We start from the raw sequence: 16,262 nt of genomic DNA, 5'->3' as shown, positions 1-16,262 counted from the left end.
GCGACAGGTGAAGCGCACAGCATGGGTCCCCTTGTGTGAATGAATTTGTCCAGTAAGTCTAGAGCTGGGCTACACTCGTTTCTTGAGTCAGATCCATTTGACCTGTACTGAAGGGAAGGGAGTGTCCAATTTCACCATGCTTTTTGTTTACATTTTTTAGCATATCTCCAGTCTGACCAGTATGTAAAATCCTTTGAGGAGAGTGAACAGATGTCTGCTGAAGGTCTGACTGCTTTGGAGTGGCTTGCAAGAGCATAAAGGATATGGGACTCGAGGAATGGACAGACTTGTAAAAGTATGCATTTGCAGGACCACAGGGATCCTTTATGCAGGCAGAGTGATATCTATATGGCGATAATGCAGTCCCCAGATCCCTCACACCTCAAATGTTTCATCTCTGAAATATCTCTGAAACATCAAGAGAGGTGTGTGGCTTTGGAAGATCTATAAGCATAGATGAAATCATGCTCTTATGTCCTGCTTTCAAATAGACCTGATTGTGAGTTACTCTTCTTATCTCTACAGTGGTAGAGCTGCAATCTGAACAAGTTCATGCAGAAAATACAGAAGGCAAAACAGAACAAGAATTATTACATGTTGGGACAGATCCCTGCAGTCTTTATTCAGACCTTGTTTGAGCAAAGTGTTATTTTGCAGTAGTGTGTTTGGTTGGAGAGGGAGGCTTAGATCTCCTAATTCTACATTTGCAATTAAAAAAAAAAGTTTTAGAAGTGTTGTAGATTCTCATTTTTAAAGGCTTACACATAGGAAAGGATACCCATAATTATCTCAGTACACACAACCTGAAACAGTCAATCACTGAGCCACTACAGATACACAATTATTAGCAATGAACCACCTAAGTTAGACATGAAACCAGGCAATATATTTCAAAAAATCAAGTGTACCATGCAGATCTGCATTGATAATCATACCCCTTTACAGATGAGCATCTCAAAAGCCTCATCATAAAGACATCACTCTCTTTAAATTAGAGGTTCCAGGAGGGGAGTTGTTACAGGGAACTCCTGGGGTTCTGATACACATGACACTTCTCTGAGCTGCCCTTGTCTCACTTCTGTTTTGAGCAGCCTGTAGTTAGTTCCAGTTCCTGGGTCTCATGGAGAGTTCCCTTTAGATCCCCTCCTTCTGCACCAGCTTTCTTGAAACCAGCACTATGGAACCACTAAGGCAGATTCATTCTCAGTAAAAACCTATAGCAAATAGGCTTACATCAAGGATGCACCTGATCTTTCATTCTTAATAGCTCCGAAGGAGGAAAAAAAAAAAAAAAAAAAACCACACACACAGAGAAAAACATGCTGATATTCTTGACTGTATCAAAGTTCGATTGTGCAGATGTCTTCCATTTAACAGAAGAGCTTTTCATCTGGGAGATTCAAACTTTCAGTAAAGTTATTATATTTTGGAGCAAGTTTGGTTCCTTGGAGGGGAAGCAAGAAAAGTAGTAAAATAAAAGAACACAACCTAGAAATGCCATCTGGCTAACGTTGGGCAAGCAATAGGGACAGCATCAATACAAAGACTAAGAATCCATACTTAAGTGGCCTTCCTCTAATGTGTGCAGGCAAACTGCCCCCCAAGGCATTGTTCTGTGCCATCTGCATGGGGAACAGTAGCTCAGGAGTCACAGCTACTGCACAGGTATCAGCTTCCTACAATCATAACTTTCACTGATGTCAGCAGCATGGTTATTCTGTGGTAGAACCAGGGAATTTTCCTACTGTTACTATCATTATTTTTTGATAGGACCAGGTAATTTTATCCATGCTGAAGACTGAGGAGGCCTTCCAGACCTGCCTCTGTATCATCTGGAAAGAGAGTAAAGCCTAACAGCCCTACAACAGAGTCATAGCCCATACGCAGACCTAGGCCATGGAGGTTTGTTGTTTCTGCTTGATCAGCTTTCGTGCATGCGTGTGTGCATACATGTGCACACATGTGCATGTGTTGTAAAGAAAGAGATCCTAGAAGGAAGTGCAAGTACTACCAGAAAGGAGAAAAAATAAATAAATAAGAAGAAAATTGAAGGTGGAGAGCTCTGCTCAGAGAAAGGGTTCCTCTCTCTGAACTATTCAACTGCTTTTAATCTACTAAATTTGAAGTTTAAATATTAAACAGAGAAAACATTTGAACTCCACAAAGCAGGTAAACTGAATGTGTATAAAGCTTGGGAAAAACTCACCTTCTGTCTTCTTTCTATAATAAAAATCAGCTTAAAGTAAATAGCTCCAGTAGCCCCACAGACAGTTTCACTTCCATAGACTATTACAACCCTTACTTTAACTGGCTTTCCAGATTATTTCTGGTCATTGATCCATGGAAGATGCTTGCTATACCATATTTTAAATAGAACTGGAGAGTAAGCATAGAAAGCAGGACCAGTAACAGGTATTTATAATTAACCATCATGACACCTGTGGTTGATTACCTCACATTGTGGTTGATTTTAGTGTTCATTGCCATGGCACCCAGCTCTAAAGACCACTTGCCAAGACAAAATAAGTGCAAGCTTTGTATTCAGTTTTTCTTAGATAGGGCATATTTTGTCCAGGTCTTTTTTAGAAGCTTTGCCTAATTTAGGAGGTGGCTCTGTTTTTTTGATGGTTTGCAAAAAAATTTAGCTTAGACATACTGATTTCTTCTGATCTGACTATTGCTAACAGATCTAACTGAAAAGCCTTCACCTGCGGGGCTGGGTAGGCAATGCTTTTCTTTGCTGATCACTAGAGGGGGTACCTTATAAACAATTATCAGGCACTTAACACCCTTTAACAAGTCATTGCCTATTCGTGCCTTTAAAAATCTCCTACAGCTGATCCCCCTAGAAGGCTTAAAGAGACACTGTAAGAAGGAGATGTTTGAGACATCCTGCACCTAATTCCATGTTGATACGGTTTTCTTAGCGGTTTTCCCCTTCACAGTTTCCCTTTACATCCTGCATGGGATGGAAACAAGCAAAGAGACTCTTTTTAGGGAAGAATTCTATTCTTGATAGATAACAGTAGATATATGTGGTCATACAAATTGTACAAACTGCTTCTCAGAGGAGGTTTTCATTTCAAGCCTTTGCAAGCTCAAAATTGCCTAGGACAGTGTTCATGGATATTGCTGACTCCACCTCTTAACAGGGATACCTGTTTCCATAGCAACTCATCATCTCCAGTTTTAGTTTCTTCCTTCTTTTTGATCAGACAAGATAATTCCCAGATACAGAATAAGCTAACAGCATTCCAGGTGCAATATAGTTTGCATTAACACTTGTTTAGGAGGAGCATGCCACTTGATGTATTTCCATTACAGAGCATTGCAGTGATTCACACTTGGGATCCTCAGCCAAGAGCTCTTGAACTGCTAGCAGGGAAGATTTCCAGCTTACTCAGTGCTTTAGAGTAGTAGTGGGAACAGTTGGATGCTGCAAAGCTCATATACACTGAGGTATTGGAAAAGGCTATGCCTAAGGCCTGTTACGTTTATAGTGATCGTATCCAGTTTTCAGAAATTTCCATTTCTTGCCAAGACTCTACACTGCAATTCTTACTGTGTGGTGAGCCTTCAGACTCCAGTAGCTGTGATCTCTAGGGCCAGTATGCAGTGACCTTCTACCTGTACAGCAAGGCAGACAGCTCCTCTGTTGCCTCTGTGCAGCATCCTTTGCATTTCTACAGTTCTTCCTATTGAGAGCTGGCTGCAGGAGAAGGTTAAGATAGTAAAAGCCTAACAGGCATGTTTCTGATAAAGCCTTTCTTGAATTCAACCATTGCTTTGAATGACTTAGATGCTTGCTTTCCTTTTCTGCTGCAGTTGGCCATGGGCAGAGTGAGGGTGATCGTATGGTTGTGTCAGATTTCCACGTCTTCATCAGAGACAGCTTGCAGCACATTGATCTCATGAAGAAAGAGCATCCTGGCCTCCCCATTCTCATTCTGGGACACTCCATGGTAAGCACCCTTTCCTCTACACTTTCTACCACTATTCAGGATATGTCCCACACCACAGTAGTACTGTTCTGGACAACAAGGAGTAACTCAGCCCACAGAAGGAAAAACAAAACTACAAGCAAGCTTCTGACCCACTTCATACACTGTGTGATTTACCAGCCTGCCTTTACCTCTAAGATCTGTCTTGAATATTGTCAGTCCTTAACTTTTCTACCTGGATCATGGCCATAATTAGTGCCTTTTGCAACAATGGTCCTATCTTTTTAACAGGACCATTCACTCACAGTAGGTACCTAACCAAATCCCACCACCTCCCTGTAGCATTGGATTTCTCCTTTCATTTTAACCAGTAAGCAGGAGGTTAAGCCCTCCAAAGCTTTGCAAGTGGATCAAGGATGAAGTACAAAAATTCCCTGTAGCCTCATTCTGTTAAACAACCTTACAGAAAAATGTACCAAGGATTAGGGCTGCAAAAACAAAGGCACTGAGTTGGTGAACAGATCTGAAGTCTGATTCTGACAGCACGGGCTAAATCCTTTTATTCAAGCTAGTAATATTCCCATTGATGTCATTGATCTCCTCTCCCTGCCTTCCCGGAGAAGAGAAAAATGAATAAGTACTTTGGGATTCAGCCCATACTCAGATAAACAAGTGTTCTTACATAAGAACGCATGGCATGTTCTTAAGTGCTCACTGTGCTCCAAAGCCTCTGTAACAAGGAGCTAATTTCCCAGTGAGGTCTTTGAGATTCTTCTTGCTGCCGCTCCATTTAACAAGCCCCTGGTTCCTCAGCAGCATGGAAGTTCACCAAATATTTCCCTTGGCAACTAATCCTCTACGAACTTTCCTGAGCAAGCCAGCCAAATCCCCCTCCTCTCCTCTGCTCTTCCCCACCTCCAACTAGTGATCAACTATTGGGCTCACACAGGAGGACCCAGCGTGACCAGTGTTTAGCTCAAAGGAAACTGTAAGCACGCTGGATTTTTAACTGTCTAGCTGTGGACACACCGCTGGAGAATGGAAGAGGATGGGGACACTGAAGAGAAGAATATTTAACTTTGAGTAATTAGCTATTATTTTAGAGTTGCAGATGAGAGCCTTCCTGTCACTGAGTGTTAGCTGTGCCACAGGTACAGAGCAAGCCCTGCTTCACTTCTTTGCATGTCCCCTTTTCCTCCATGCAGCACCAGTCTCACCCACTCATTTAGTCTCAACTTATTTTTCAAGTTCCACCTGAACTACCCATTTAGACAGTTTCTTCTTAGCACACTTAAGCAAGGAGGATATAATGCATCCTAGTGAGTTCAGTGATATTGCACACAGTTTTGTTCAGTGTGATGTGATGGGTATTACAGCATGAGGGCAGAAACCAGATCTATTTTCCACCACAAAAATCAGCTTAGTTCAGTCTCTTCAGTTTTACTGACCCTAATCCTCTAGCCTTCCTCTCTGACCGCATTGCAATCTCACTGGGGGAGGAACCTTTTGGTTGTTTGGTCTAAAACCCTTCCAGTAGCAGGATTACTGCGTAAATGAGACGTTGGCATCTGTATTAAGATGTGGGCTGTTACTTTTGCATTACAGGGGGGAGCCATCTCCATTCTGACAGCTAGTGAGAGACCCAGTGAGTTTTCAGGCATGCTGTTAATCTCCCCTTTAGTGGCAGCCAGCCCAGAAGTCGCCACACCCATCAAGGTAAGAGCACACCTGCATTGCATTTAGTCACTCCTCTCTTCTGTTGAAGGAAGCGCTTTAAGACCTCTATCTTTAAAATGCAAAACCCTCACTAGATGTGCACCACCTGGATGCCAGTCAATACTTTTCTTTTCCCCCACACCCCCACTTACTTTTCAGAGGGGAAGTGAGTTTTGAACTCCAGTCCAGGAGAGCTTATTTAAATAAGAGTCAGAGAATGATGCCACCCGAGGAGGCGGTAGCAGACTGTGCTTTCTTCACCACACCCTTTAGCAGCCCACACGGTGCTGTCCTTTCCCTTCTCCTACAGTTTTCTTCCTGACTCATACAGAGTCTGGTGTAGTTGCAACATGGGCTTTGGCTAAGTCAGGCCAGGGATATTTTTGGTATTTGGGGGGTGACCAATTTCTAAACAAAACTAGAGCTCTTCAGTCCCAGGAATATTTCAGCACCCTCAAAGAAGGCTTCCAGCTAAAGAATTACTGCCCTAGCAGCATCCCATTTGGCTTGGTACTATAACTGGTTCTTGCTCAGACAGAAAAATACCTTCTTCAGTTTACAGCTAGGCTTTACCCCCTCCTATTCACATATCTTTTCCTGAGTTATTTCTGATGAAAATTTGCACTGCCCAGGCTGCCCTTCCCCAGGGAAATTCTGCTGGGCAACTGACCCCTCATCTCTTTTTTGCTCCCCTCATTTCTGAATTTCTAAAAGAATAAACAACAATCCTGAAAGAAACAGGAAGCAAAGGGAAGGGTCAGTTAAGCCAAGAACAGAACATCTCATTCCCACACTTCTCATTCCTTTAGCCTTTATCCCTAGGCTCTTTTTCTAGCTCTAGTTTCTTATTTTAATGTACTTCTAAACTATTTCTCCTACTTCACTGTTCTGAGAGAAAGGAAACATTGCTTAGGCTTTCAGCATAATCCGTAGTATCTTCTCCTCTAGCCTAAGCTATCTGCTGAGGCTACAAATCAAGATTCAAAGTACTGAAGGGTGCTTTTATGATGCTGGTAGCTGATTCTTTTCAGGTGAGGCTATGTCTGAATCTGCATAAACATCCCATGAGCACCAGTGCTCCTGTTTTTTCTTACTTGGGAAAGGGATAAAGACTAAATGATTAAGAAAGAAAAAAAAAATCAAGTAGGGTCTAAATTTGAGAGATACTGATAAGCTTCTATTTCTAGTGAAGTCAAGGAAAACAGGAAAAAAGTTTTCCACTTCTGGAGCTGTATATTTTGCTTTGTTAGATGCTGAACCCTTACAGAAATAAAGGCTAACAAGTTCCGTGGGAACTAGTATTGATAAAATCTGATTTCCTGCAGATTAGTGTCAGATAGCTGCTTGGTTTCAATATAGGAAATTCTAATCTCTTAACTGAAGTATTTGGGGAGTGTTTATAGGGTACCTTTCCTAGAGAGTCTCCTATCTGCAATAACACAAGTTCACAGTGAATTTTTTTTCCTTCTCTCTCATATTTATTGTTGCCTCTCAAAACTGAAAAATTAATTATCGCTGAAGTATTTGCTTTGTCAAACTTAACTGAAGTCAGTCATAGGGCTGAAAAGGTATTTACGAGAGGAAGGAATGATAACAGGCAGAGTATTCCTGTATAAGCCACTCTTCCCCAGAAAGTGGAGCTGAAAACACTTGTGTGCTTTTTTCCTCTGAGAGCCAAAAGACATTTCACTGATGTTTGTGCCTTTGAGATACAAAGGCTTTGGCTCTTCCCCTGGAACTAGTATGACTTCTAGGCCCTGAGCCATTTCCCAAGGACCATTGCATTCATCCACTCGCTGGGGAAGTTTCCAACTAAGCAAGAATTTACCTTGGCCTAAGCAAACGGGGGCTCAAGGCAACAATAATAGTGGGCCACATTCCATGCTGAGTCCTTCAGTTAGTGTTAGGAATACCTTCAGTCACTGCTGAACCAGCCCTGGCCGTGGCAGAAGGGACGTGCCTTTACAGAATGCATGCAGGAGAAATAAGTTCTGCTGTTTACAGAAACAGTTTCATTGGCAGCTTGTAAATACTGTGTCCCAACAGAGGCACCTACCTACTCATTCCAAAGTTACTGAGGAGCAAGGGACCTAGCTGTCCTTCTCCCTTGTCTTCTCAACTAAGCTGGACAAGACTTGGCTCCAAATCTTCTAAATTTGGAAGGATGCAAAAAGACATGAATTACATGTGCTGACAAACGGTAGAATAACAGTAGAAGTGTATATCCTGCTGAACTTCCGCTATTAAACACTTTAAAATTGGGTGGGCAGGATAACCTCAGAAACCTAGGAACCTAAGAAATGTTCCCGAATGATTAAGCCTATACTAGCATCCAGCCTATGCCTTAAAGACCGAGTATGCAATAGCCTTTTGTTTTTTCCATTTAGCCTTTACTGAGCTATGGCTTTCCAACCTAAATGAACATCAGATTCTTCCAGTATGTGAGAGTCTCTTAGACTAGTGCTCCAGTCATTCAGGCTGAAGTTGCATACAGTAATAATGCAGAGGACTGTTTCTAAAGATATAATCAAACTGCAAGAAAGTACTAAATTACAAATTCTTATTTGACTTTTCTCTGGTCTTTCCAGTTTTACAGAAATGTTTTAGTCATGACAAACATAGATAGGGTAGCTTGGTATGGGTAGTCCAGGCATGGCAGTATGTCATCCCTGCTGTGACTGTTCCAGCTGCTCCCAAGGTAATCACTGTAGCTCATCTAAGTGTCTCTTCCGGATATTTTTGCCTCAGTCAACATAAGGCTGGCTAGCTTGAACAAAATTGCATCTTTGTTACTCCAGCTCATCTGTAACTGAACTTAAAAGCATTCACACAAGTAGTTTAGTGAGCAGAGGTCATGGGAGAGAGAAATAAGCATGCAGAGGTGGGGGGAGAACAGGGATTACTCTATGCAGAAGAAAAGGGTCTATGCTGTAGAGCACCCATATAGTTAAACTAGTGCAAAACCCACAAAATCAGCTTTAAATTATACTTCCAGGCAAGAGGCAATGTTCAGCTCTCTATTTCTATCTTTCTCTGGGATTTTTGTCATAGAAAGCAGAGTTGAATTTGAACAGTGAATTATCTGTTCACTGTTCAATGATTCTGTTGGCCTGGAACAGTTTTAATAACCGTTACTCAATAGTATCATCCTCAACCCAACCAGTAATAATGCTACTATTGTTTTAACTTTTCTTGACCATTTGGGAGCTATTTTCTCAAGAATTGACATTTCCACTTTGAACCAACAGGGAGATAAAGTCTTCAGGTATCACATATAGCCAGCAGTTGAACAATACAGCTTTTAATTAAAGACCAACGTGTCATAAATGATACCAGAGTGCTCACAAAATCAGCAAAGGCTCAGGGAAACCTTTTGGCCTCCTGGTTAAAACATGGACCTTTTTTTTCCACTGGCCATGACTTTGATTCCAAAAATCATCAAAATTGCATCTGAATTTTGAGGCCCTACTAAACATGAGAGGAAATGCAGCATTTCCTGCATATATGAAAACTTTTACAAGAATGGTAGCAGAGTCCTGTCACAATCAGTTCTTTTGACCAAGATTAGGTCTGTCTGCACATAAGTAATAATTATTTTTAGGCATATAGGGAGTATACATGTGTGTAGGTGTATCTGACATATCCATATATGGGGCTGGTTCTTCTCTTTGTACAGCTGGACACCAGAAATGATTTCACTGATATCAGCAACCCATGCCAGTGTGTACTGCTATACTTGGAGTCAGAATCAGTCATTTCTTCTCTTCAGCAGTTTTTTTGCTAGTTACTCCATTTGGCAAAACTCCAGAAACGTGCAAAAATCTCAGGAACATTTCCAAAGCATGTCACAGTCATGGTCATCACTAGCCTGTGGAGTTTTGATGATAAGCCTATATAATTAGAATAGAAAAATGGCCATAATGAATCTGGCAAAAGGCTGTCTAGCTTGTCTCCAACAACGGAGACTCTGAGAATAAGGCATGTATTGAGTTTTCCTTTCCCTGTCACACTTTCACTGCCTTCAGGATGTTGGTAGGCTGGTATATTGTTGCTCATGTGAGGAAAAGCTTCATATTTATGCTTCTCCTGCAAAATCTCTATTGCAGATCTTTGGGGATATAAATATTCACATGTACCAAGCAGACACAGAGCAGAATCCCCATCAAACTTACAGCTTCTTCTGAAATTTTAGAGTATGCCAACTAGCTTCCTTCTTCAGCTGAATCTACAAGTAAACAAAAACCCCATCTAAAAAGCATGCCATCTTTTACTGTCTCTTATGTGCAGTCTTGACCTCAATATCTGTGTTCTTGATACCAATATATTGATCTTGTGGCCAATACTCAAAAAAAAAAAAATTGAGAAGTCACCAGCTAACCTCTTAAGCTAAGGTATTTTCCATTGAGTAATCAATCATTAGGCATAAGAACTCACCCGAAAGCATAACTCAGACCCCAATTTTAGGGCTGCCTAATTGCCTTAGGTTGTCACGATAATCTCTGGAGACAGGCACTTCCAAATCATTATTCAGATCTTATGTGCGCTCTGGAGGTTGTTTCTCTCACTCTCCACACTCCGTAAGAGAACCTAGGGCAATTTTATTTCTAAGTTATATACCTCAGCTAGATAACTAAAGTTACTTGCCATGTACCTAGGTCACTGTAAATGGTTTGAGAGAGACAAAGGTGTTACAGCCTTATCAGAACATAGCTGACTCCCTGTCCTTTAACACATCACAGGTCACATAGTCCATAACCTTGCATAGAATTCATAAATACGCGTTCCCCAAATCATTGTCATCTGGAATTAACATAAACCAAAGAAAACCCAATTCCTGTTCATTAGCACTGTAAACTCATACTTGTCTGTGTCGATACATTTTTAACTGGTCCAAACCCAGGGACCTCAGTGGAACTTAATTTTGCCCACACAATATCATCATGGTCAGCGAAGGGCTTGATCTACTTGCAGACACTGATGCAATTTCCTTGTCATATCCACCCCAAAGCACAGTGGTGTTCTCAAATCTGCTGTAAGTCTTTACTGCTTTTGAGTCGTGGACGACTTTGATTTCAGCCTTGCATTGTTCCTCTAATGTCGTAATTACTCTGTCATGTATCATCTGAGATCTAAAATGTCAGAGAGTGCTTTAGAAGCGTTGCTCATCAGCAGAAACAGAGAACATAGGTGACAGTACACCTTACAAGTACTAACTGTGGGCACAAAAGGGCCATAAAATAGACCAATAAAAACTAATTTTGTATTTTCTGACTTAAATGGTGATCACTTAATTAAGACAGTTATCAAAGATCAGAGCAGAATCCTGGTATGAAAGATCTTGTAGATTGCTATTGAAATGAAATATGTTACCCTTTCTTCTGCCAGAGATCTCAAACTTGGGCTGCTGAATGCTTTTGTGTTTCATTCCCAGGAGACAAGCGAGCAATAGCTTTCCTCAGCCAATGCATGCACGTTTTGCTGTTGTTTATTTGCAGGCTCCCCTGAGAATATGCTTATCGAAAAGAGTGCAGCCTAGGCAACTACTGCAGATTGCACAGAATATCACTTATGCTCTGCAGCTTGAAATCAGGACTGTGACAGCAAGGAAAGGCTAGTAACAACAAAACCCAGCCCCACAGAAGAATGGAGACAGTTTTTTTTTCTAAGGAAGTGTTTAACTGAGGCCTTTTTTGAAATTAACTTGAAAATGAGAAAAAGGCAAAGTACAATGAAGTTGTGATGTTGCAAGTGGACAGTTGAAAACATTTCAAACTAGCCCATCCAGTGCCTGGTTCCAGGAGCAGTTTAAATCCTTTCCCTTTATGACAAATGGTTTAAATATAGGACAGATCTTCACCAGTGGCAGCTGATATCTCTTTACTACTTAACTTCAGTGCTGGTTTCTATCAGCTGAGAATTTGGCACTCTTGCTCTAACTAGCCCTCTAACTACTTGCTTTCCTCTCCCACAGGTTTTTGCAGCTAAAGTGCTCAACTTTGTTCTCCCAAACCTGTCCCTGGGATCAATAGATCCAAATGCAATTTCCCGGAACAAGAAGGAGGTGAGAATCTTAATGCCATTTAAAGTCACTGCTGAGTTGGTATGCATTCCTAGTTTCATAAAAAAAAACTGCTGTAAAAAAAAAAAAAGAGAGAGAGAAAGAAAGAAAAAAGAAAAAAAGAAAAAAAAGGAAAGGTGTTTTGCTAAATCACTAGGGCAAGCTCTTTGTTCATGTAAAAAGGTAAAACATCTCTGAGGTCAATGGAGCCATGTCTCTTTCTACGTAAGCAGAGAAATTGGCTCCCCATTGGAAATCAGCAGTGTATCCTTTCAGTGCAGCATGCACCTTTGGCCATTCTGGGCACAAAACGTAGCAGATACCCGTGCTACATTTATGGTAGCAAACATGGGAACCATAGGCCACCACTGCTCATTACAATGGCAAAAATAGTTCATACAGATTGTAAACACTGATAAGATCACACTTTCCAACCCTGCTCTTTGCAGGGATACCATGCAAAACACTACAGTCGTAGTGATTTGTATTAAGTTGTGTTGTGGAGTCCTGCTTACAAACCAGGATTGCATTGTGCTGGATGTATTCAAATACCAAAGAAGAGAATACTTGCCCCAAAGACCTTGCCATAAGGTCTCCAGGATGATGTACTGGCCCAGCTACAGCCTTTCTGAATAAATGATGTATTCTTTCTGCACCTCAGAATAATATTTCAATGAGCTGCAACTGAACAAACTAATTCCAGCTTCCACCACTGTGATCATGAATGGATCTGCTTCAGGGTGATTCTTTTTGTCAGTGTGGCCATAGCTTGAGACTCTTCTCCCATTCATGCACACTTCCAGTAATAACTGTTGCAGCCTGTTCATGTGATCACTGGCAAACCCAGATGCCTTAGCAACTGCTCCAGCAATGTATACTGAGATTTTTTCCTTCTAACTGTTGTGGGAGAAGAGAACGGAGAGAGACACGAACTTTAAGTGAATGAAATTGCTTTGTCTGGAGAGAGGAAATCAGTTGTTCCTGTGGTCAGGTGCTCCCGTGTCAGCTTGCATCTCGCCGAAAGAGGCTATAATTTCTCATGCTGCTCATGCCTTCCTCTAGGAGGGCAGCTATACCAGCATTAGGATGGAAGCTGAAAGGATCAGGAGCAAAGACAATGTCAGCAGTTGTATAAGTACAATGTATTCAACCTCTGTTTGCACATTCAATCTGTGGACTTGCCCATTCAGTAAACTGGAAGGCAAAAGAGCTTTGCAGAAAAGCTGCAAGGCTTTAGGGGATATTTCTTGGCCCTACCAAAGAATTTTTTGGTCAAATGACTTCAGTTTCCGTAACTATGAACAGGGCATAATCTTTCACTGGATTGAAAGCAGAGAGATTCAAGAAGCTTGGAGAAGAAAGATGTACAGTAGGTCCTGGGAAAATGTCATAGAGTGTGTTGGTGTAAATCCACTGTATATTGAAATGCAGTATGGCATATGTTCTTAAGTACAGTACAAGGCTGCACAAAATATGTACTTGGGAAGAAGGCTGATTTTAGTCAAGCTATAGAAACCTTTTCTTAATTGCATTCACCTGCTGTAATTCATTGCATATAATTCAGATAATAAGTTAAATTAGAGAACTAATTCAGCAACAACACACAGAGGAAAGTTTTCACTCCTGCATTTGCATTTAGAAGATAAAAGTGACCTGTGTTCTGAAGGAGGAGAGGAATTTGAGAATGTTACTCTCTATATGACAATTAGCCCAACATACTTGCCTCCAACATCTGATTCCTCTGCTGGGAGGTGCTAGTGGTGCACCAAAAAGCATCGCAGGACACAAGCATCTCACATCCTAATGTACTCAGAAAAGTGTAAATGAGCACTCTTAGCCTGGTGCACAATACTGTCCAGATTTTTCCATTTAGGCTGCTGGGGTGATTTTAGGAATCACCACAGCAACCACTGGACATAGTCCATTTTAAAAGTTACTGTGTTTTCTTTCTACCCAATTACTTGTTGCTGCTCCTACTGCTCTATGCTGCAAGTCTCAATAATTTTCTGTAAGTGTTGTTTCTGCTGACATTTCCCTTGACATGGAGCAGCCCTAGCCATACTGTCCAATCTCATGTGATAGCTCCTGTCTGGAACTTACCTTTGGCCTATTCTGTGCAAGTCTCCTGAAGTGGCTAAAAATGTAGGTCTGCTTCATTAGCATCTACTTTAATAGAGTAGTCTTCAAAATGAGACAAACCCCTCCTTACTCTTCTGCTTGGCATGCCTGCAAATCAACACACAACTGCCCTAGCTAGCTGTCAGTTGCAGTGTAACATGCCTTCCTGACCATCTTCCACCCCAGCACCCGAGGCTCCAGGCACTTACTGAAAGCAACACATCATCTTAGTACTCCAGCTGCCGCTGACACGCACTCCATCCCACTTTCAGTCTCAAGATGTGCAGCTTCAAAGCACACACTGTGCTGGAAACATCCATTATTTATATGTTAAATGTATTCTTCTGCCAGACCAACTTTCTATTCTCTAGAAGTATTTTTGGGACGTCAGCCAAGAATTTCCTGATGATCTTCTGTTCCCAGCATGCTGGCCTCAGGGTGTAGGGACTGGAACACAGGATAGTATGGAGATGTTTAGTCTATTGTTATATCAAATGCAAGAGACACAGAAGGGAGCAAGAAGCAATCGTAAAAACCCATTCCCGCTTCCAAGGTGAATAAGGTCTCAGGGACACTCTCTTACCCCATTAATCTTCATTAGCTCCCATTGAATTCAGTGGAATAGTCCCACTGACTTCAGTATAGAAGTATACTGATTACACTTCTGATGAATCATATCAGTATCAGTACATATATATATATACTGATTACACCAACACACTCTATGACCCTCACATAGGGTGAGGCTATAGGTGCCTTATAATGAATTTATTGCTGAGCAAAATACAAAACAAAGATGAAAACATTAAGCAGGGAAACCTAGCACAGCAGGAGCCGTAATAGTTGTTTCTATCTTAGAATTACAAAAGAAAAACAGTTTACATCACCAACTCACCTTGGTCACAAAACAAAACAGGAAGTGTAGATCAGTCATCTCAACAAACTCCTAAATGTTCTCATTTATTTATTTACTTGTTTTGGTTTGGTTTGTAAGCTTAAAGTCATGGATGAAATGGTTTAAATTAATCCTTCTGTGGCAGTTTTATTAAAACCATTTTACCTGTCAGTAGTGGGGACTGGGACATGGACATGCCTAGTCCCTATTCCTCAGGTGAACGTGCCATGCTAGCTCTTCAGCATGGGAACATGCTCTGAGACCGGCATGTAATGAACAGGAGCAGGAGGTCAGCTGCAATTTTCTAGTGCCCACAAAGGAAAGTCAGAAAGCATAGGTAGTGAGAGAAGCAGGTCAGGAAGAAGTATAATAAGGAATAAGAGCAAGAATGCAGGTGAGAAATCCTTCAGGATGCTGAAGATCAGCCCTACGTTCTCTGAACTCTGTCTACAGCTAAAGTTTACAATAGGAAATGATGCAGATGGCTATTCTTTAAACCTCTTTTTTTTTTTTTTTTCCATCCCAGGCTGCTCCACTGTGCAAGGCTTTTCTCTTGCTACCTTTTCCCACCAGAAGATAAAGCCCATTCGCTATCTTTCCCTCTTTTCTCAGGCAACCTGGTGCTCTGTACTCACCTCATGCACTGAACTTCTGACTGTTGTTCATTCACAGGGACTACAATCCTCCCTCCTGCAGTGCTGATCAATCCTGGTTGGGATTGGATTTTTCTTTTTTCAGCTCCAATCATCTATACAAAAATATTGGTTGGCTGCTCAGCACCCAGAAACTTCCTGTTCTTTAAGAAAGGGAAAAGAAAGAAAGAAGCCCATTAGGTCATCCCTTGGCATTTATAGCGTTGTATGGGGGAAAGGAAGGGGCCAACTCACGTAAGTTCATTGACATTATTTTACTCCATGGGAATGGAACTTCTATCAGTCCACCTGCCCACCTCACCTAGAGTCCTTCATCTGTTGCCTTCAATTAAAAAAAAAAAAAAGAAGAAAGAAAAAAAAAATAAAAATAGGAAGAACACATGTCAAAGTCGTGTTGCTTTAGTGCAGTGCTATGACATAGATCTAGCCAAATAACTCCCAGATCTAGTTGCTAAGTAGCTAGGGGAGCCCTGTGTTTTTATTTAAAAAGCTGAAGAAAAGTCAACAGATTTGGCTGAAAATATCAGGGTACACCCAGCAGCTAAAGGGAGTACCAGTAGGTTGATGTTTTGGAAAAAAAAAAAAAAAAAAAAAAAAAAGGCAGTTTCTTGCCCTTTTGAAGCAGTTCAGACCAGAGAAGGTATGTCAGACGAACAGGCCGAGCTGCTCTGCCTGTAGTTCCTCTGCTGGTGCGGGGATGGAGAATGGGAAACAGCAGTTTCTGCACCCTAAGCTGGTCGAGCACTTGAAGAGTCCCTGTGAATACAGACAGGACCAGGCACTGCTGAACATCTCCATCTTCTAACAACTCTACCAGGAGTTGAGGATGCTCGGCATATTAAGAGTGGATCCTTTTATACTAACCAGAATTTCACCTTTGA

The 16,262-nt window shown here is 41.4% G+C and overlaps 1 protein-coding gene across 4 annotated transcripts in view; it reads left to right on the top strand.

Moving 5' to 3' along the window:
- The window catches only part of MGLL (monoglyceride lipase), a 68,395-nt gene that overhangs the window by 44,646 nt on the left and 7,487 nt on the right, over window positions 1-16,262 (top strand). For all 4 annotated transcript variants that reach the window (XM_062585982.1, XM_062585981.1, XM_062585980.1 and 1 more), the window contains 3 exons: window positions 3,826-3,962; window positions 5,547-5,657; window positions 11,629-11,718. In XM_062585982.1, coding sequence (XP_062441966.1) covers window positions 3,826-3,962; window positions 5,547-5,657; window positions 11,629-11,718 — 338 coding nt within the window. The remainder of the gene's footprint in view (window positions 1-3,825; window positions 3,963-5,546; window positions 5,658-11,628; window positions 11,719-16,262) is intronic.

The sequence above is a fragment of the Rhea pennata genome, chromosome 12 (genome assembly GCF_028389875.1).
Source record: "Rhea pennata isolate bPtePen1 chromosome 12, bPtePen1.pri, whole genome shotgun sequence".
NCBI classification, from domain to species: domain Eukaryota; kingdom Metazoa; phylum Chordata; class Aves; order Rheiformes; family Rheidae; genus Rhea; species Rhea pennata.
The sequence above is the reverse complement of the archived record's forward strand: the minus strand, read 5'-3'. Positions and strand labels throughout refer to the sequence as shown.